A 16756-nucleotide genomic window follows, 5' to 3' on the forward strand; every position below is an offset into this window, starting at 1 on the left:
AAATAGAGCCTGGGGCAAAGTTCAGCAGGGTTTAAGCATGATCTATCGTAACAGCGACATTGCTACAAACTGTCGCTGCTGCATTTCAGGAAGCACCTCCCAGGGCCAGTCATTCCTTAGGTCAGTCATGTCGATGGCCGGAAGGAAGGTAGAGAGAGAGGAGTCAGACTTCCCACTGCACCGTCCAGCTATATCCCACACCTAGCAAACGCTCAAAGCGGGAACAGAATGAACGAACTAATGTGTTCTCACTAAACTGCAAGCTCTTTGAAGGCAGGGACCCTACTCCCCAGCTGTCCTATCGCTAGAACCAAGCACCAGGTGACACATTCAGTAGGCGCTTAGGGATTAGCAAACTAATGAAAGGATGGACGGATGCATACATGACTGTCGGCAGAAAACCACTAAGGCTGCAAAGCAGGAACAGCTGGAGCTGCAGAAAAACCGTCACCAGCATTAGGAACAAAGCTAGCAGGAGAGAACTGGACAGCCGAGACTTCAACAGCGCGAGCACTGCCGGGAAGCCGCAGTTCACCGCCACGGGCTCGGAGTCCCGCCCCGCCCACGCCCCGCCCCTCCGCCGGCTCACGTGACCGCGGGGCGGGGCGCGGGGCTGACCCGGGCTGGGAGCGCCGGAGCCATGGCCGGCTTGGTGGACTTCCAGGATGAGGAGCAGGTCAAGTCGTTTTTAGAGAACATGGAGGTGGAGTGCAACTACCAGTGCTACCGCGAGAAGGACCCGGACGGTGAGCGGCGCCGGCGCAGCCTGGGGACACGTGGGGGCGGGGATCGGGTGAGAGACCTCTAGGGGGAGCCGGGCGGGACGAGGGCGCAAACTGAGCACACGTGGGGCGCTCGCGACCTTGCCGGTTTGCTGGGCTCGCGCGGGGTGGGAGCGAATGCCGCGCGGGGACCGAGGCCGGGGCGGGAAGCAGGGGAGTGCTTGGGCACTGGGGAGGGAGTGAAGGGTAGGATACGTCAGGGAAGAGATCAGATTCTCTGTCCTCAACGAGTTTACAATCCAGTGTGGGGAATCAGACAGTAAGCATAAGGAAACACATGAAGGAGTGTGGTGGAAAGTAACGCGTGCTGTGGGAAGAAGAACCGGGTATCAGGAGTTCAGGAGGGCGGTTTTAAATCGAGTGGTAGAAGGAAGCACTGGGAAAGTGACATTTGCATCAAGCTTGGGGAAGGAAGTGTATCCTGCAGTTCTGTGCCAGGCAGAGCTAACAGGAAAAGCCCCCAGACGGGAATTTGGCCGAGTTTGCAGGGGCAAAAGGTGGTTACCCAGAACAGCCAGTACCTCACGTGTTTTTTTCTTCCCACTTTTTTTTTTTTTTTAAGGCAAAAAAACCGACACAGCTGTGCCTTCTAATAGCTTGAAGTATGGTTTCCAGAACAGGACATAGCTACTTCTTTTTTAAAAAGACTTGCTTATGTGAAAGGCAGGAGGCACGTGTTGGCAAGAGCCCAAGCACCTGGGCCATCACCGGCTGCCTCCCAGGTGCATTAGCAGGAGGGTGGATGGGAAGAAGCATTGAGTTGCATGTGTCCCAAGCCATAGCTTAACTTGCTGCACCACAACACCCATCCGACATTTAAAAAAAAAAATTTTTTTTTTGACAGGCAGAGTTAGACAGTGAGAGAGAGAGGTCTTGCTTTTTCCGTTGGTTCACCCCCCAACGGCCGCTGCGGCCGGTGCGCTGCGCTGATCTGAAGCCAGGAGCCAGGTGCTTCCCCTGGTCTCCCATGTGGGTGCAGGGCCCAAGCACTTGGGCCATCCTCCACTGCACTCCCGGTCCGCAGCAGAGAGCTGGCCTGGAAGAGGGGCAACCGGGACAGAATCCGGCACCCTGACAGGGACTAGAACCCGGGATGCCAGTGCTGCAGGCAGAGGATTAGCCAAGTGAGCCACGGTGCCGGCCAAATAAATAAACCTTAAAAAAAAAAAAAAAAAGAGGCCAGCATTGTGGCACAGCAGGTTAAACTGCCGCCTTCAATGCTGGCATACATATGAGCATCTGTTCAAGTCCTGGCTGCTCCACTTCCAACCCAGATCCTTGCTAATGTGCCTGGGAAAGTGGCAGAAGACGCCCCTGCCACCCTTGTGGAAGACCTAGATGGAGTTCTTAGCACCTGGCTTCAGCTTGGCCCAGCCCTGTCCTTGCAGTCATTTGGGGACTGAACCAGTGGATGGAAGATCTCTCTCTCCACCCCTACACTCCCCATAGCTGCCTTCCAAATAAATAAATAAATATTTTAAAAATAAGAAAATGAATGAGAGATGATGTGTGGTGTCATCGGGGATGAAGAGGAAGGGGAGAGGGAAGAGATGGTGAGGAAAGAGGCGTGCTGGGCCTGGGAAGCTGCCGGGGGAGCCCATTCCCAGCTTCTTTGCTAATTGTCTTTTGTTTCCTTTGGACTGCTTGTTCCGAGCCCGACTGAGGAGTAAGGGACTGTCATTGTAGCATCTTTCTTGCTGCTTTGAAGGCTCTCCCATGAGCCCTTTGGGGTTTCTTTTGTTTTTCAAGACTTATTTATTTATTGTAAATGCAGAGTAGTTGATAGAGTAGGAGAGACAAGGTATCTTCTGTCTGCTGGTTCACTCCCCAAGAGCCTGCAATAGCTGAGTCTGGGCCAGGCAAAGCCCAGAGCCAGGAACTCCATCTGGGTCTTCCACATGCGAAGCGGGAACCCAATACTTGGACCAGCATCCATTGCCACCTAAGCGCATTAACAGGAAGCTGGATTGGAAGCATAGAGTAGCCAGGATTCCAACTGGCACTCCAATGTGGGACGCAGATGTTCTAAGCGGCTTAACCCGCTGCACCACGATGCCTGCTCTGAGTTTTCATTTAGAACTTCATGAGATGTTCCAAAGCCTGGAATGTTTCAATCATGGAAGTTAGTTTGTCTTTGGACCTGGCTGGCAGGGAGCAGAAAGGCTGACGAGTGTGGGGCCGAGGTCTCCCCAGTCCGTACATTGCTCAGTCCCTGGCCAGGGGTAGACAGTGCCGTCTGTCAGAATGGCTGAATACCATCTGCCTTCTTTGCATTGAGGTCAGCTTGCCACATCTCGAGAGGAGGGACTGGTCTTACACGAAAGTCTGCGCAGTTGCTGCAGACACGAACAGCTCTGGACCTCTCCCTGCAGGTTGCTATCGGCTGGTGGACTATTTGGAAGGGATCCAGAAGAATTTTGATGAGGCTGCCAAGGTGCTGAAGTTCAACTGTGAAGAATACAAGCACAGCGATAGCTGCTACAAACTGGGCTCCTATTATGTGACTGGGAAAGGTAAGGAGGGGCCTGCTTTTCTGGTGTTTAGTGTTGGTATGGTGCTGTCATCACACCTGGCCTCATGCTGAGCTCTCTTCACTGCGGAGCCCTCACAGGCACTGGGAAGCATCTTGGAAGAAGATTTGGAGACAAGGGCTGGCAGAGTGGGAATGCGGTTTGCAGGGAGTGGGACTTGAGCCAGTGACTTTAACTCTTTGCCTCAGTGACATCATTTGTAAAATGGAACAAGTAGTTCATACTTTCTAGGGTTGTAACACATGCCTCAATAATTATTAATTCCCTTGCTTTTGGCTTTTCTCCTCATGCCTTAATAGCTGTCATTACTAGAGTAGTGTTTAATATTGTGTTGCTAAATTAACAGATTTCCCACGTGGTGTCTGTGGGTCAGGAACTCAGGAGTGGTTTAGCTGGATGAGGTCACAGTCAACACAGTGGCCTGTGAGCCAGGGCTGCAGTCTTTTGAAGACCTGACTGGAGCTGGAGTTTCCAGCCCTAAGCTGACTCACTCACATGGCTCTTGGCAAAGGCTCTGCTCCTTGCCAGCTGTTATCAGCAGACCTCTGATCCTTAATTTTTTTTTCTTTAAGATTTATTTATTTATTCATTTATTTGAGAGGAAGAGTGACAGAGACAGAGAGAGGGAGATCATCCAACTGTTGGTTCACTCCCCAGGTGGCCACAACCAGAGCTTGGCCAGGCCTAAGCCAGGAGCTAGGATCTTCTTTCAAGTCTCCCATGTGGGTGACAAGGGCCCAAAAACTTGGGCCATCTTACACTGCTTTTCTCAGGCCATTAGCAGGGAGCTAGATCTGAAGGGGTGCAACCAGGACACAAACTATTGCCCATATGGGATGCTGACATCCCAGGTGGTGGCTTTACCCAATAAGCTACAATGCTGGCCCCACTTTTCCATATCTGTCTCATTCTCAGAGTTTATTAGAAGTCAGTCATGGGGCCGGCACTAAGGCATAGCAGGTTAAGCCACCGCCTGCAGTGCCAGCATCTCATATTGCCGCTGGTTCAAGTCCCAGCTGTGCCATTTCTAATCCAGCTCGCTGCTAATGCAGGGAAGGCAGTGGAGGATGGTTCAATTGCTTGGGCCCCTGTACCCTCATGGGAGACCCAGAAGAAGCCACTGGCTTCTGGCTGTGGCCTGGCCTAGACATGGCCATTGCAATCATTTAGGGAGTGAACTAGTGGATGGAAGATTCTCTCTCTCTCTCTCTGTTTCTTACCCCTCTCTCTCTCTGTAACTCTGCCTTTCAAATAAAATAAATAAATTTAAAAACAAAAAAAGTGAGTTACCGGAGCCTGCTCTGTGGTGTAGCAGGTTAAGCTGACATCTGTAGTGCCAGCATCACTTATGGGCTCCGGTTCAAGTTCCAGCTGCTCTGCTTCCAATCCAGGTCCCTGCTAATGTGTCTGGGAAGGCGGTGGAGGATGGCCCGGGTGCTTGGGCCCCTGCACTCACCTGGAAAACCCAGAAGCTCCTGGTTCCTGGCTTTAAGCTGGCCTAGCCCTGGCCATTGCAGCTTTTTGGGGACTGAACCAGCAGATGGAAGATCTCTCTTTCCTCCTCCCTCTCTGTAACGCTTTCAAATAAATAAATAAATAAGTCTTTAAAAGAAAAAAAGTGACTCACCGAGTCTAGTGCACACTACTAGGAAAGGCCTTACATTCCAGCCCTGCAAGGAGGGGACTCTAGGAATTCATGAGCATATTTTTATTTATTTATTTATTTATTTTTTTATTATTATTTTTTTTTTTGGACAGGCAGAGTGGACAGTGAGAGAGAGAGACAGAGAGAAAGGTCTTCCTTTGCCGTTGGTTCACCCTCCAATGGCCGCCGCTGCAGCCGGCGCACCGCGCTGATCCGATGGCAGGAGCCAGGATCCAGGTGCTTTTCCTGGTCTCCCATGGGGTGCAGGGCCCAAGCACCTGGGCCATCCTCCACTGCACTCCCTGGCCATAGCAGAGAGCTGGCCTGGAAGAGGGGCAACCGGGACAGAATCTGGCGCCCCAACCGGGACTAGAACCCGGTGTGCCGGCGCTGCAAGGCGGAGGATTAGCCTAGTGAGCTGCAGCGCCGGCCTATGAGCATATTTTAAAACCACCCAAATAAGGAATATGTTAGTTGCTGTGTCGTGAGCTTCTCGAGGACTGAGGACATGATTTGATGGTCTTTTGTTTCTCTGTTCCCAGTGCTCAGCCTACTGGTTACTTCAGTGAAAATTTGAAGAGGATGAGAGAAGGATGTCTTTTTTTTTTTTTTTTTTTTTTTTTTTTTTTTTTTTGAGAGAGAGGCAGAAAGAGACAAAGGGCTCCCATCTGCTGGGACTCACTCATCTGGGACTCACTCCTTGGATGTCTGCAGTGGCTGAGCCTAGGCAAGGTGGAAGCCGGGAGCTGGTGATTCGATCCAGGTCTCCCATGTAGATGGCAGAAAACCAGTTATTGCTGCCTGCCAGGGCCTACATGAGCAGGAATCTCGTCAGCAGCCAGGACTGGGTATCAAATCTAGCACTCCAACGTGGGACCTGAGTAGCCTAACTGGCTTCTGAACTGTGTAGGCCTGCCCTGCAGATGTCCTTCTGATTCTCTGAAGCTGTGGATTTCTTCTTCATGGACTTGGCATCTGTAGTAGTATTAAATTTTATTATTTTTTTTAATACGTTTTAAAGAATTATTTATTTCTAAGTCAGAGTTACAGACAGAAAAGTCTTCCATCTACTGGTTCACTCCCCAAATGACCACAAAGGCTGGAGCGAGGCTTGTCCAAAGCCAGGAGCCAGGAGCTTCTTCCGGGTCTTCCACAAGGGTGCATGGGTCCAAACACTTGGGCCATCCTCCATTCCTTTCTCAGGCCATAGCAGAGAGCAGCCGGGACTAGAACTGGTGCCCAAATGAGATGCTGGCACTACAGGTGGAGGCCTAACCTACTATGCCACAACACTGGCCCCTTATTATTATTTCCTTAATTTTATTTTCATCTGTTTGAAGGGCAGAGCAACAGAACACATGTGTGAGAGAGATTGATGTTCCACCTGCTGCTTCACTTATGAAAGGACTGCAGCAACCTGGGCCGGGCTGGGCCAAAAGCCAGGAGCCCAGAACTCTATACAGGTCTCCCATATAGGTAGCAGGAGCCCAAGCACTTAAGCCATTAACTGCAACCTCCCAGGCACGTTAGTAGGGAGCTGGTCAGAAGCAGAGGTGGGACTTGATCCCAGTCACTCTGATTCAGGATATAGGCATCCCAAGTGGCAGATTAACCCACTCCATCATGACGCCTGCCCCTCAAAATGAAGTAACTGAGAATATGTATACATTGTGAAGTGATTAGCACAATCAAGGTAACCTATCCATCACCTCACAGTCATCTTTTTTGTGTGTGATAAGAACATAAGATCAGGCTGGTGCCGCGGCTCACTAGGCTAATCCTCCGCCTAGCGGCGCCGGCACACCGGGTTCTAGTCCCGGTCGGGGCACCGGATTCTGTCCCAGTTGCCCCTCTTCCAGGCCAGCTCTCTGTTGTGGCCGGGGAGTGCAGAGGAGGATGGCCCAAGTGCTTGGGCCCTGCACCCCATGGGAGACCAGGATAAGTACCTGGCTCCTGCCTTCGGATCAGCGCAGTGTGCCGGCCGCAGCATGCCAGCCGCGGTGGCCATTGGAGGGTGAACCAACGGCAAAGGAAGACCTTTCTCTCTGTCTCTCTCTCTCTCTCACTGTCCACTCTGCCTGTCAAAAACAAATAAACAAACAAACAAACAAAAAAACATAAGATCTACTCTCTTCTAACTGTAGCCACCTTGCTGTTAGATCCCCAGGATTTGTACATCCAGCCTAACTGAAATTTTGTAAACTTTGGCCAGCATTTCCTGATTCTGCCCTCCTCACCATCCCCTAGATCCAACAACCACCTTATTTATTTACTTACTTACTTACTTTCTTATTTGAAAGGCAGAGTTATAGAAACAGAGAGAAAAATCTTCCATTTGCTGGTTCACTCCTCAAATGGGCACAATGGCCAGAGCTGGGTCGATCTGGAGCCAGGATCCAGGAGCTTCTAATGGTCCTTCCACGTGGGTGCAGGAGCCCAGGGACTGGAGCCATCTTCCACTGCTCTCCCAGGCGCATTAGCAGGGAGCTTGATCAAAAGTGGAACAGCCAGAACTTGAACCAGCGCCCATATGGGACTCTGGAGCTGCAGATGGTGGCTTTACCCACTGTACCACAGCACCAACTAGTGGCAATCATCTTTTAGCTCTCTGCTTCTATGATTTGATTGTTTTGGATTCTACATATAAGTGAGATCGTGTGATATTCATCTTTTGGCACCTGGCTTATTTTACTTAGCATGTCCGTTCTCCGTAATGACGTGAAGGTCATCCATGCTGTTGCAAATGACAGAATTTCCTTCTCTTGTTTTAAAGACTGGTATTTCTTTGTATATAAAGTTATCCATTCATCTGTCAGCTAACACTTAGGTTGATTCTGGAACTTAGGTATTTTTTAAAGGTTTACTTATTTATTGAAAGAGTGACTGGGGGGGCCAGCGCCGTAGCTCACTTGGTTTATCTTCCGCCTGCAGCACTACCATCCCATATGGGCGCTGGGTTCTAGTCCTGGGTGCGCCTCTTCCAGTCCAGCTCTCTGCTGTGGCCCAGGAAGGCAGTGGAGGATGACCCAAGTGTTTGGGCCCTGCACCTGCGTGGGAGACCAGGAAGAAGCACCTGTCTCCTGGCTTCGGATTGGCGCAGCACTGGCTGTAGCGGCCATTTGGGGTGTGAACCAATGGAAGGAAGACCTTTCTCTCTGTCTCTCTCTCTCTCTGTCTATAACTCTACCTGTCAAAAAAATAAAAAAATAAATAAAGTAAAAAAAGAAAAGGCCAGCGCCGTGGCTCACTAGGCTAATCCTCCGCCTGCGGCGCTGGTACTCGGGGTTCTAGTCACGGTTGGGGCGCTGGATTCTGTCCCAGTTGCTCCTCTTCCAGTCCAGCTCTCTGCTGTGGTCCGGGAAGACACTGGAGGATGGCCCAAGTGCTTGGGCCCTGCACCCGCATGGGAGACCAGGAGAAGCACCTGGCTCCTGGCTTCAGATCAGTGCAGCACGCCGGCCGTGGCAGCCAAATAGGGGGTGAACCAATGGAAAAGGAAGACCTTTCTCTCTTTCTCTCTCTCTCTCACTAACTCTACCTGTCAATAAATAAATAAATAAGTAAATAATAATTAAAAAAGAAAAGAAAGAGTGACTGGGGTTGGTGTTGTGGCATAGCAGATAAAGCTGCTATCTGTATGCAAGCATCCCATATGGGTGCCGGTTCTTGTCCTGGCTACTCCACTTCCGATCTGGCTCTCTGTTGACAGCCTGGGAAAAGCATTGGAGGAGGAGGGCCCAAGTGTCTGTGCCCCTGCTACCCCCATGGGGGACCTGATTGAAGTTCCTGGTTTCAGCCTGGCCCAGCGGTGGCTGCTGTGGCATTCTGGGGATGCAAGATCGCTTTCTCCTTCTCTCTTTCTCTCTGTATCCCTGACTTTCAAATAAATGAATTTTTTTTTTTTTTTTTTTTAAAGAAAGAGTTACCAGGTGGCAGTGGGAGGAAGATTGTCCATCATCCACTGGTTCACTTCAAAAATGGCTGCAACAGCTGGGCATGGGCCAGGCTGGAGCCAGCCAGGGGCCAGGGGCCAGGAACTCCATCTTGGTCTCCCATGTGGGCATCAGGGACTCAAGTTCCTGAGGCATCCTCTGCTGCTTCCCAGCCACATTAGCAGGGAGCTGGTTTGGAATGGAGAAGCTGGGTCTTAACACTGGTGCTCGGATATGGGATGTGGGTATCCCAAGCAGCATCTTAACTGCTGTGCCAAGTGCCTGCCCCCTGAAATGTTTTTTAATTTCCCTTTTCATTTCTTTTGGATGTATTGGTTGTTTAGGAGTCAGTTGTTTGATTTCCATGTATTTGTGGATTTCCCTACTGCAGGCAGTGGCATTACTTACTATGCCACAATGCCCGCCTCACACTCAAGTATTTTTAAGTGGACATAAAAATATGTTTATGGGTTTACATAAAAGATAGACCTAATGAATGAACAGATAAGGAATCTCAATAGAGAAATTAAAACTATTAAAAAAATGAAATTCCAGAATTGAAAAACATATTTGAGGAAAAAAATTTAACTGGTAAGACTTAACATCAAATTAGACATTTGAAAAGAAAAAGAATTCCATGAACTTGAAAGATCAATGAACTTGATGAGGAAGCTATATATATTATCTTAACTCAAATTGAGGGGAAACATTGCTAAAGGCGGGGGACAAGAAAAACAACAGAGCCTCAAATTGTGGTTCCATATCCGGCAGCCTAACAGAAGCAAGAGATGCTGGAACACAAAACACGTTCCGGGGCCGGCGCAGTGGCGCATTAGGTTAATCCTCCACCTGCGGTGCCAGCATCCCATATGGGTGCCAGGTTCTAGTCCCGGTTGCTCCTCTTCCAGTCCAGCTCTCTGCTGTGGCCTGGGAAGGCAGTGGAGGATGGCCCAAGTGCTTGGGCCCTGCACCTGTGTGGGAGACCAGGAAGAAGCACCTGGCTCCTGGCTTTGGATCTGCGTAGCTCTGACCATGGTGGCCATTTGGGGAGTGAACCAATGGAAGGAAGACCTTTCTGTCTGTCTGTCTCTCTGTCTGTAACTCTACCTGTCAAATGAATTTAAAAAAATAAATAAATAAACACGTTCACAGAGATAACAGTGGAAATTTTCTAAATTTGATTAAAAAAAAATCCCACAGATCCATAAAACTCAGCAAATGCAACCAAGATGACCGAAGAAAGAGAAGAATCTAAGAACAGACATAGAAGGAAGGTACAGCCTGGGGTACAATGGTCCTGGTGACCATGAACTTCTCACCAGCAGCAGTGGGAGCCAGAAACTGAAAAACCTGTCAAAGTTGCATTAAGTGAATTATTTATTACTTAATATAACTTGAACTAAAATGAAGTTAAACTGAAGGTAAAAAAATTCATTTTTAGAAAAAGCTGAGAGAAGTGTCACTAGCAAGATTACACTACAAGAAATGCTAAAGCAAGGTGTTTAGGCAGAGGGAAAATTACAACAGATGGAAATTAGGATTCATCCTAGAGGGTAAAGAACATTGATTATGCGTGTATATTTAGACTTTTACCTAGGTTTTTAATGTCTTCAAAAGACTGTTTAAAGCAAATATAAAAGCGTGCTGTGAGCATACAAAATGCAGAGAAGTAAAGCAGAATGCATGGCAGCATAGCACAAAGACTGGGACCGCGGAGGATCGAAGGACCCCTTAGGAGACTTGCCCATGGTATGTGAAACACTGTAATATTTATTAACTCACGGTAGATTGTGCTAAGTTATGGGCACAGATAATTGCTAGATAAACCTTTATAAAACAGGAGGTGTGACTAAAAAGCTGTTGAGGGAAATAAAATAGAATGTTAGAAGCAATGTAATTCAAAACAAGTCTGGAAAAGGGAAAAAAAGAACGAAATCATTTGGGACAAATCAGAAAAGGTAAGATTATAGACAAACCTAGCTTGAGATCACTAATATTATATTAAATGTAAGTACACACTCCAATAAAAGGCAGAGATCATCAGGATAGGTATAAACACAAAGACCCAACAAATACTATTTAAATATAAAGGTGGCAGGAATACATTATCAAAATTGAAAGAACTCTGGAGATGGAGAATCAATGAGCTCTTGTAGAAAAATCTGTGAATCAAAAAAAATTCACGAGAGGAGCATTTGGTCTAGTGGTTAACACACTGATTATTGATGCCCTTGATGGGGCTGTGGCACAGGCATTTAAGCCCCAGCTTGGGACTGCACTCTGTATCAGAGTGCTGGATCAAGTCCTGGCTGCTTCACTTCCAGTCCAGCTCCCTGCTAATATGCCTAAAAACGCAGTGAAAGATGGCCCCAAAACTTGGGTACCTGCCTCCCATTTAGGAGATCTGGCTGGAGTTCCTGGCTCCCGGCTTCAGCCTGGCCCAGCCCCGGCTGTTGGCAGCCATTTTGGAGTGGATGGAAGCGGATGGAAGATCTGTGTTTCTCCCTCTCTCTCTGCCACTCTGCCTTTCAAATAAATAAATTGTCCTTGTCCCACACTGGAGTGCCTGGGTTTGATTCTCAGCTCTAGCTCCTAGTTCAGCTTCCTGGCAATGCAGACTTCAGGAGGCAGCAGGTCAATGGCTCAAGTATTTGGGGCCCCACCACCCACACGGGAGGCCTGGATTGAGTTCTTTTCTCTCAGCTTGGGCCCCCGTGCAGCCCCAACCATTGTGGGCATTTGGGGAGTGAACCAGTGGATGGGAGCTCGCTCTAGCTCTGTCTCTCACTTTTTCTCTCTGCCTCAAATTTTATAAGTGGGGAATTGAGAAGCTTTTATAGAAAGATTAGTGATGAACAGAATCCATTTAGGTTGAATATTGGGCTAATTAAGATTACTGAATAGGTAGAATATAAATTACATACACCTTTAGAGTGGGCATTTGACGTGATGGTTGAGCTACTGCTTGGGACACCTGAATCCCATATTGGGGTACCTGGGTTTGAGCTGGGGCTCTGCTCCTGATTCTAGCTTCCTGCTAATGCAGACCTGGGAGGCAGCAGGTAATGACTCAAGTACCCAGTTTGAATTCCAGGCTCTTGACTTCAGCTTGGTCCAGCCCTAGTTGTTGTCGCAAACAGAGGGAGAATAAACCAGCAGATGGGAGATATCTCTCTCAAATAAATAAAAATACAAAAAATAAACAAACCTTTCTGGCATAAAAACATAACTATAACATTTGCCATGGTTATTATGTGCTAGGCTTTTTTTTAAGGTTAATTTATTTATTTGAAAGTCAAAGTTACACAGAGAGAAGGAGAGGAAGAGTGAGAGAGGTCTTCTATCTGCTAGTTGACTCCCCAATTGGCCGCAACGGCTAGCGCTGTACCGATCCAAAGCCAGGAGCCAGGAGCTTCTTCCGGGTCTCCCACGCAGGTGCAGGGGCCTAAGGAGCTGGGCCATCTTCTGCTTTCCCAGACCATAGCAGAGAGCTGGATCAGAAGTGGAGCTGCCAGGAATCGAACCAGCGCCCATATGGGATGCTGGCACTGCAGGTTGAAGCTTTACCCACTACGCCACAGTGCCGGCCCCATACTAGGCTCTTTGTAAGGATATACTCAGGCTCCCAATATATAAAATATGTGTTGTTACTCTTATATTGCAGGTGAGGAAAAAGGAGGCTTGTATCAGTTATGTGACTTCCCCAAGGTTACACAGCCAGGAAGCACTGGAGCTCATGTTTTCTGGCTACATATCATTGATCACTGTGCTGTGTTGTCTGGGTGCACGTAATGTGACTGACAGCAGAAGTGGCAAAGGAGGGAGGGTTTATGAGGTGTGACTGTCCTTGCTTTTATGGTTGACAGTATATGGTGGTGATTCTAGTCTTTTTTTTTTTTTTTTTTTTTTTTTTTTTTAGATTTATTTATTTGAGAGAGTTAGAGACAGAAAGAGGGGGAGAGAGATGTCTTTGATCTGCTGGTTCATTCTCCAAATGGCCACAACAGCTGGGACTGGGCCGATCCGAAGCCAGGAACCAGGAGCTTCTTCTGGGTCTCCCACATAGGTGCAGGGGCTCAAGCACTTGGGCCATCCTCTGCTGCTTTCCTAGACCATAAGCAGAGAGATGGATTGGAAGTGGAGCAGCCGGGGCTCAAACAGGCACCCATGTGGGATGCTGGCGCCACAGGTGGAGACTTAACCTACTATGCCACAGCGCTGGCCCCGATGCTAGCCTTTTAATATTTTTCTGATTTCCTTTAGAGACTCATTTAGGAAATTTCTCTGTGGTGCAGAAATACTAATTTGTGGGTCAGCATTTCCTTTGTTTCACTTCACTTTTGATTTTCTTCAGATAGATCCAAGTAAAGTCAAAGTGAAATTTTGTATTTACAACTAACATACATGATCCAGTTTACAAAATACTTCCAATATCCATTCTGCTGGCAGCACTTCATGTAAACACGTGCTGTAGAGGTGGCTGGAATGGGGCTTACCACATGATGATGATGATTTCTAATTGGTGGATTTGGAATATTTACCTTAAAGAATGATGTTACAGTGTTTGTGGTTTTTGAGAATGAGAGATGGCACATGGAGGTTTTATTTTAATTATTTAAGAGACAGAGACAGGCGGAGAGAGCTCTCAGCCTTCAGTTCATTTCCTCAATGCCCTCAATGGCTGGGGCTGGGCCAGGCCACAGTCAGGACCTGAGAATTCTGTTTGGGTCTTCCACTTGGGTGACAGGGACCCAAGTACATCAGCCATCACCTGCTGCCTCCCAGGGTACGCATTAACAGGAAGCTGGAATCAGGCTGTGCAAGGACTCTGATGTGGAATTCACGAGTCCCAAGTAGCATCTTAGCTTATGCTTGAGATCATCTCTAGATACCATAAGTGGCACAATGGCTTAACCTGCAGCTTGCGATGCCAGCATCCCAAAATCACTATGCTGGTTCGAGTCCCAGCTTCTTGGCTTCTGATCCAGCTTCTTGCTAATGCACCTGGGAAGGCAACAGAAGGTGGCCCAAGCGCTTGGCTCCCAGCCACCCACATGGGAGTCTAGGGTGGAGTTCCTGGTTCCTGGCTTCAGCCTGGCTCAGACGTGCCTGGCTGCAGTCATTTGGGGAATAAACCAGCAGATGGAAGATCTCTTCCTCTCCCTCTGTTACTCTGCCTTGAAATAAGTAAATCTCTAAATCTCTAGATTACTTACGATATCTAATGCTCTGTAAATGCTATGGTTGTTACGCTGTGCTGTTTAAGGGGTTATAAGAAGGGGAAATAAAATCTGTACACGTTCAGTACAGGCAGTTTTTTTTCTGAATATGTGTAGTCTGTAGTTGGTTGAATTCATGGATGTGGAACCCAGAGAGCTAGCTGTGTTTAAATTAGCAAACATGTAATTAAGTGCTTGTGAGACGCTGTATTAATGCTGTAAACCCATGAGGTGGGCATTGTTATCGTTCCCAGTTTTTACCTCCCTTACCTGTTTTGGGCTTCCTCATAAGTGATCATTTGAACAAAATACCCCGTGACTGAAAAGGCTGGAAGGTCTGGGCTGCACCAGGCTCCTCCCTTTGTGCTGCCTTGGCTCACGGTGTCTGGATCTTCAGGAGCTGTCCCCTGACTTTGGCCTGAGACGTTTAGGTTCTTCCCTGGCTTCGGTTTACTTTTCCTTTGCTCTCCTTCCCTGAGGTGGACTGACGCAGGACCTGCGAGCTGCCTCCAGCTGCTTTCTGATGGCGTGTGAGAAGCCTGGGAAGAAGTCTGTGGAAGCATGCCACAACGTCGGTCTCCTGGCACACGATGGACAGGTCAACGAGGATGGCCAGCCTGACCTGGGCAAGGCCAGGGACTACTACACGAGGGCCTGTGACGGTGGCTACGCCGCCAGCTGCTTCAACCTCAGTGCCATGTTCTTGCAGGGTGCCCCTGGCTTCCCTAAGGACATGGGCCTGGCGTGTAAATACTCACTGAAAGCCTGCGACCTGGGTCACGTCTGGGCCTGTGCCAATGCCAGCCGCATGTACAAGCTGGGGGATGGGGTCGATAAAGACGAGGCCAAGGCCGAGCTGCTAAAAGATCGGGCCCGGCAGCTGCACAAAGAACAGCAGAAAAACGTCCAGCCCCTAACTTTTGGGTAATGTGGCCCAGCCTCCCTGCCAGATGACAGACAGCTTGAGGCCAGCACCTCCTGTTTCTGAGCCTGATGCAGCCCTTGAAGGTCACCCTGCTGGAGCGGGAAGACTTGGGACTTGATATCGGTAGCTCTGTTTACATAGAGTCATTGCCCCAGAGTGGCATCTACTGGATTGGAGCCTGCGAGGTTTATTTCAGTCACTATTGCTGTATCTGTGAAGACACACACATTAGGGGATCTTGGTTTTCAATCTCTTGCAACTTTGAAAAATAGGAGCCCAAAAAGCCATAAAGATTGGGGTGGGGTGGGAGGAGGGGAACAATGGCAGGTGGTTGGGAAAATTAGCAGCCACAGGGCCCAAGGGAATCAGCCAAGTCGTCGTCAATCTTATTATTTTAGTCAGGAGTGCTTGAAAATCAGAAAAGGGGCCAGTGCTGTGGTATAGCGGGTAAACCGCCTGCAGTGCTGGCAGCCCTTAGGGGTGCTGGTTCAAGTCCTGGCTGCTCCACTTCCAGCTCCCTGCTGATGTGCCTGGGAAAGCAGTGGAAGATGGCCCAAATGCATGTGTCCTGGTACCACCTGGGAGACTGGGAAGAATAATGATTGGTGTGGATATGCTTTTTGCCCCTAGTGGCAGATCTTTGAATTCATAGGCAATGTCCAGCTTAATGGATGATATCCTTCAGGTTGCTGAAGAAGATGAAACCCAGCCTATTCTTCCCGTGATGCATTCGGTTAAAAATTAGCATCTCCAGCGCTTGGCTGGCCCTGCTCAGCATCTGGAGGGAGCAGATCCCCAAGGCAGCTGTAGCTGGGATTTGCAAGCAAGGACTTGGTGACATATTTTGTCCCCTGGGACTAAAGCTTTTTTTCCTTCTGATTTTCAAGCCCTTCCAATTAAAATAATAATCTCTGTGAATAAACTTATCTGACAGATTTATAGTTTGTATTATTAGCATTCTCTCCAGGGTCCAGGTAGTTTTTGTGGTGGGTGTGCCTTTCCTGTTAAGAAAATTTGCTTTTTTGGTTTTCCCCCTAACTTGTCACCAGGGGGCGAGCTTGTCATTTTCCTGCTGATAGTGGGACCATTATATCAATCACCTCCTACTTTGAGCTTCCGGTTTTGCAGCTGTTCTACCAGGAAATCTTGCTGGGTGAGGGTTTTTAAGCACAGTCGGCTAGCTTCTTCATTTGGTAAAGGAGAGGGACTTTCCCAGGTACAAAAAGGAGGTGATAAAAGGAATAAAACTTTTTTAAAAATGTAAAGAAGCTTTTGGTGTGCTTAAAATAAACTGTAGGCCTATAAACACTGAAAAGGTGTTCAACATCAGCAATCATTTGAGAAAAGTGAATCAAAACCACAGTAAACCCTTAAAATGCAACAATAATAAAACAACCTAATTTAACAATGGGCCAGGGAAGCAGGTGTTGTGGAGCTGTAGGTTAAGCCACTGCTTGTGATGCCTGTATCTCATATTGGAATGTTGGTTCCAGTCCCAGCTACTCCACTTCCAATCCAACTTCTTGCTAATGTGCCTGAGAAGTCTCAGATGGTGGCTCAAGTACTTGTGTACCTGCCACCCAAGCAGGAGACCTGATGGAGTTCTAGGCTCCTGGCTTTTGCCTGGTCCAACCCCAACTATCGCCATCAATTGATGGGTGAACCAGCAGATGGAAGATTTCTGACTCTCTCTGTTTCTGACACAAATAAGTAAATAAATCT

At 48.4% G+C, this 16756-nt stretch overlaps 1 protein-coding gene across 1 annotated transcript; it reads left to right on the forward strand.

Moving 5' to 3' along the window:
• The first annotated feature begins 581 nt into the window (after positions 1-581).
• Positions 582-16299, forward strand: COA7 (cytochrome c oxidase assembly factor 7). Its single transcript, XM_002715089.5, has 3 exons — positions 582-746; positions 3155-3295; positions 14589-16299. Exons 1-3 carry the CDS (start codon positions 641-643, stop codon positions 15035-15037), a joined length of 696 nt encoding a protein of 231 aa, XP_002715135.1. The 5' UTR covers positions 582-640; the 3' UTR covers positions 15038-16299.
• The last annotated feature ends 457 nt before the right edge of the window (positions 16300-16756 follow it).

The sequence above is a fragment of the Oryctolagus cuniculus genome, chromosome 7 (genome assembly GCF_964237555.1).
Source record: "Oryctolagus cuniculus chromosome 7, mOryCun1.1, whole genome shotgun sequence".
In the NCBI taxonomy this organism is placed as follows: domain Eukaryota; kingdom Metazoa; phylum Chordata; class Mammalia; order Lagomorpha; family Leporidae; genus Oryctolagus; species Oryctolagus cuniculus.

Excerpts from the sequence above, each read along its gene's own strand:
- COA7 (XM_002715089.5), top strand. The coding sequence starts at position 641 with ATGGCCGGCTTGGTGGACTTCCAGGATGAGGAGCAGGTCAAGTCGTTT. Across the intron at positions 747-3,154 it reads CCGCGAGAAGGACCCGGACG|GTTGCTATCGGCTGGTGGAC; the intron begins GTGAGCGGCGCC and ends CTCTCCCTGCAG. Across the intron at positions 3,296-14,588 it reads CTATTATGTGACTGGGAAAG|GTGGACTGACGCAGGACCTG; the intron begins GTAAGGAGGGGC and ends TCCTTCCCTGAG.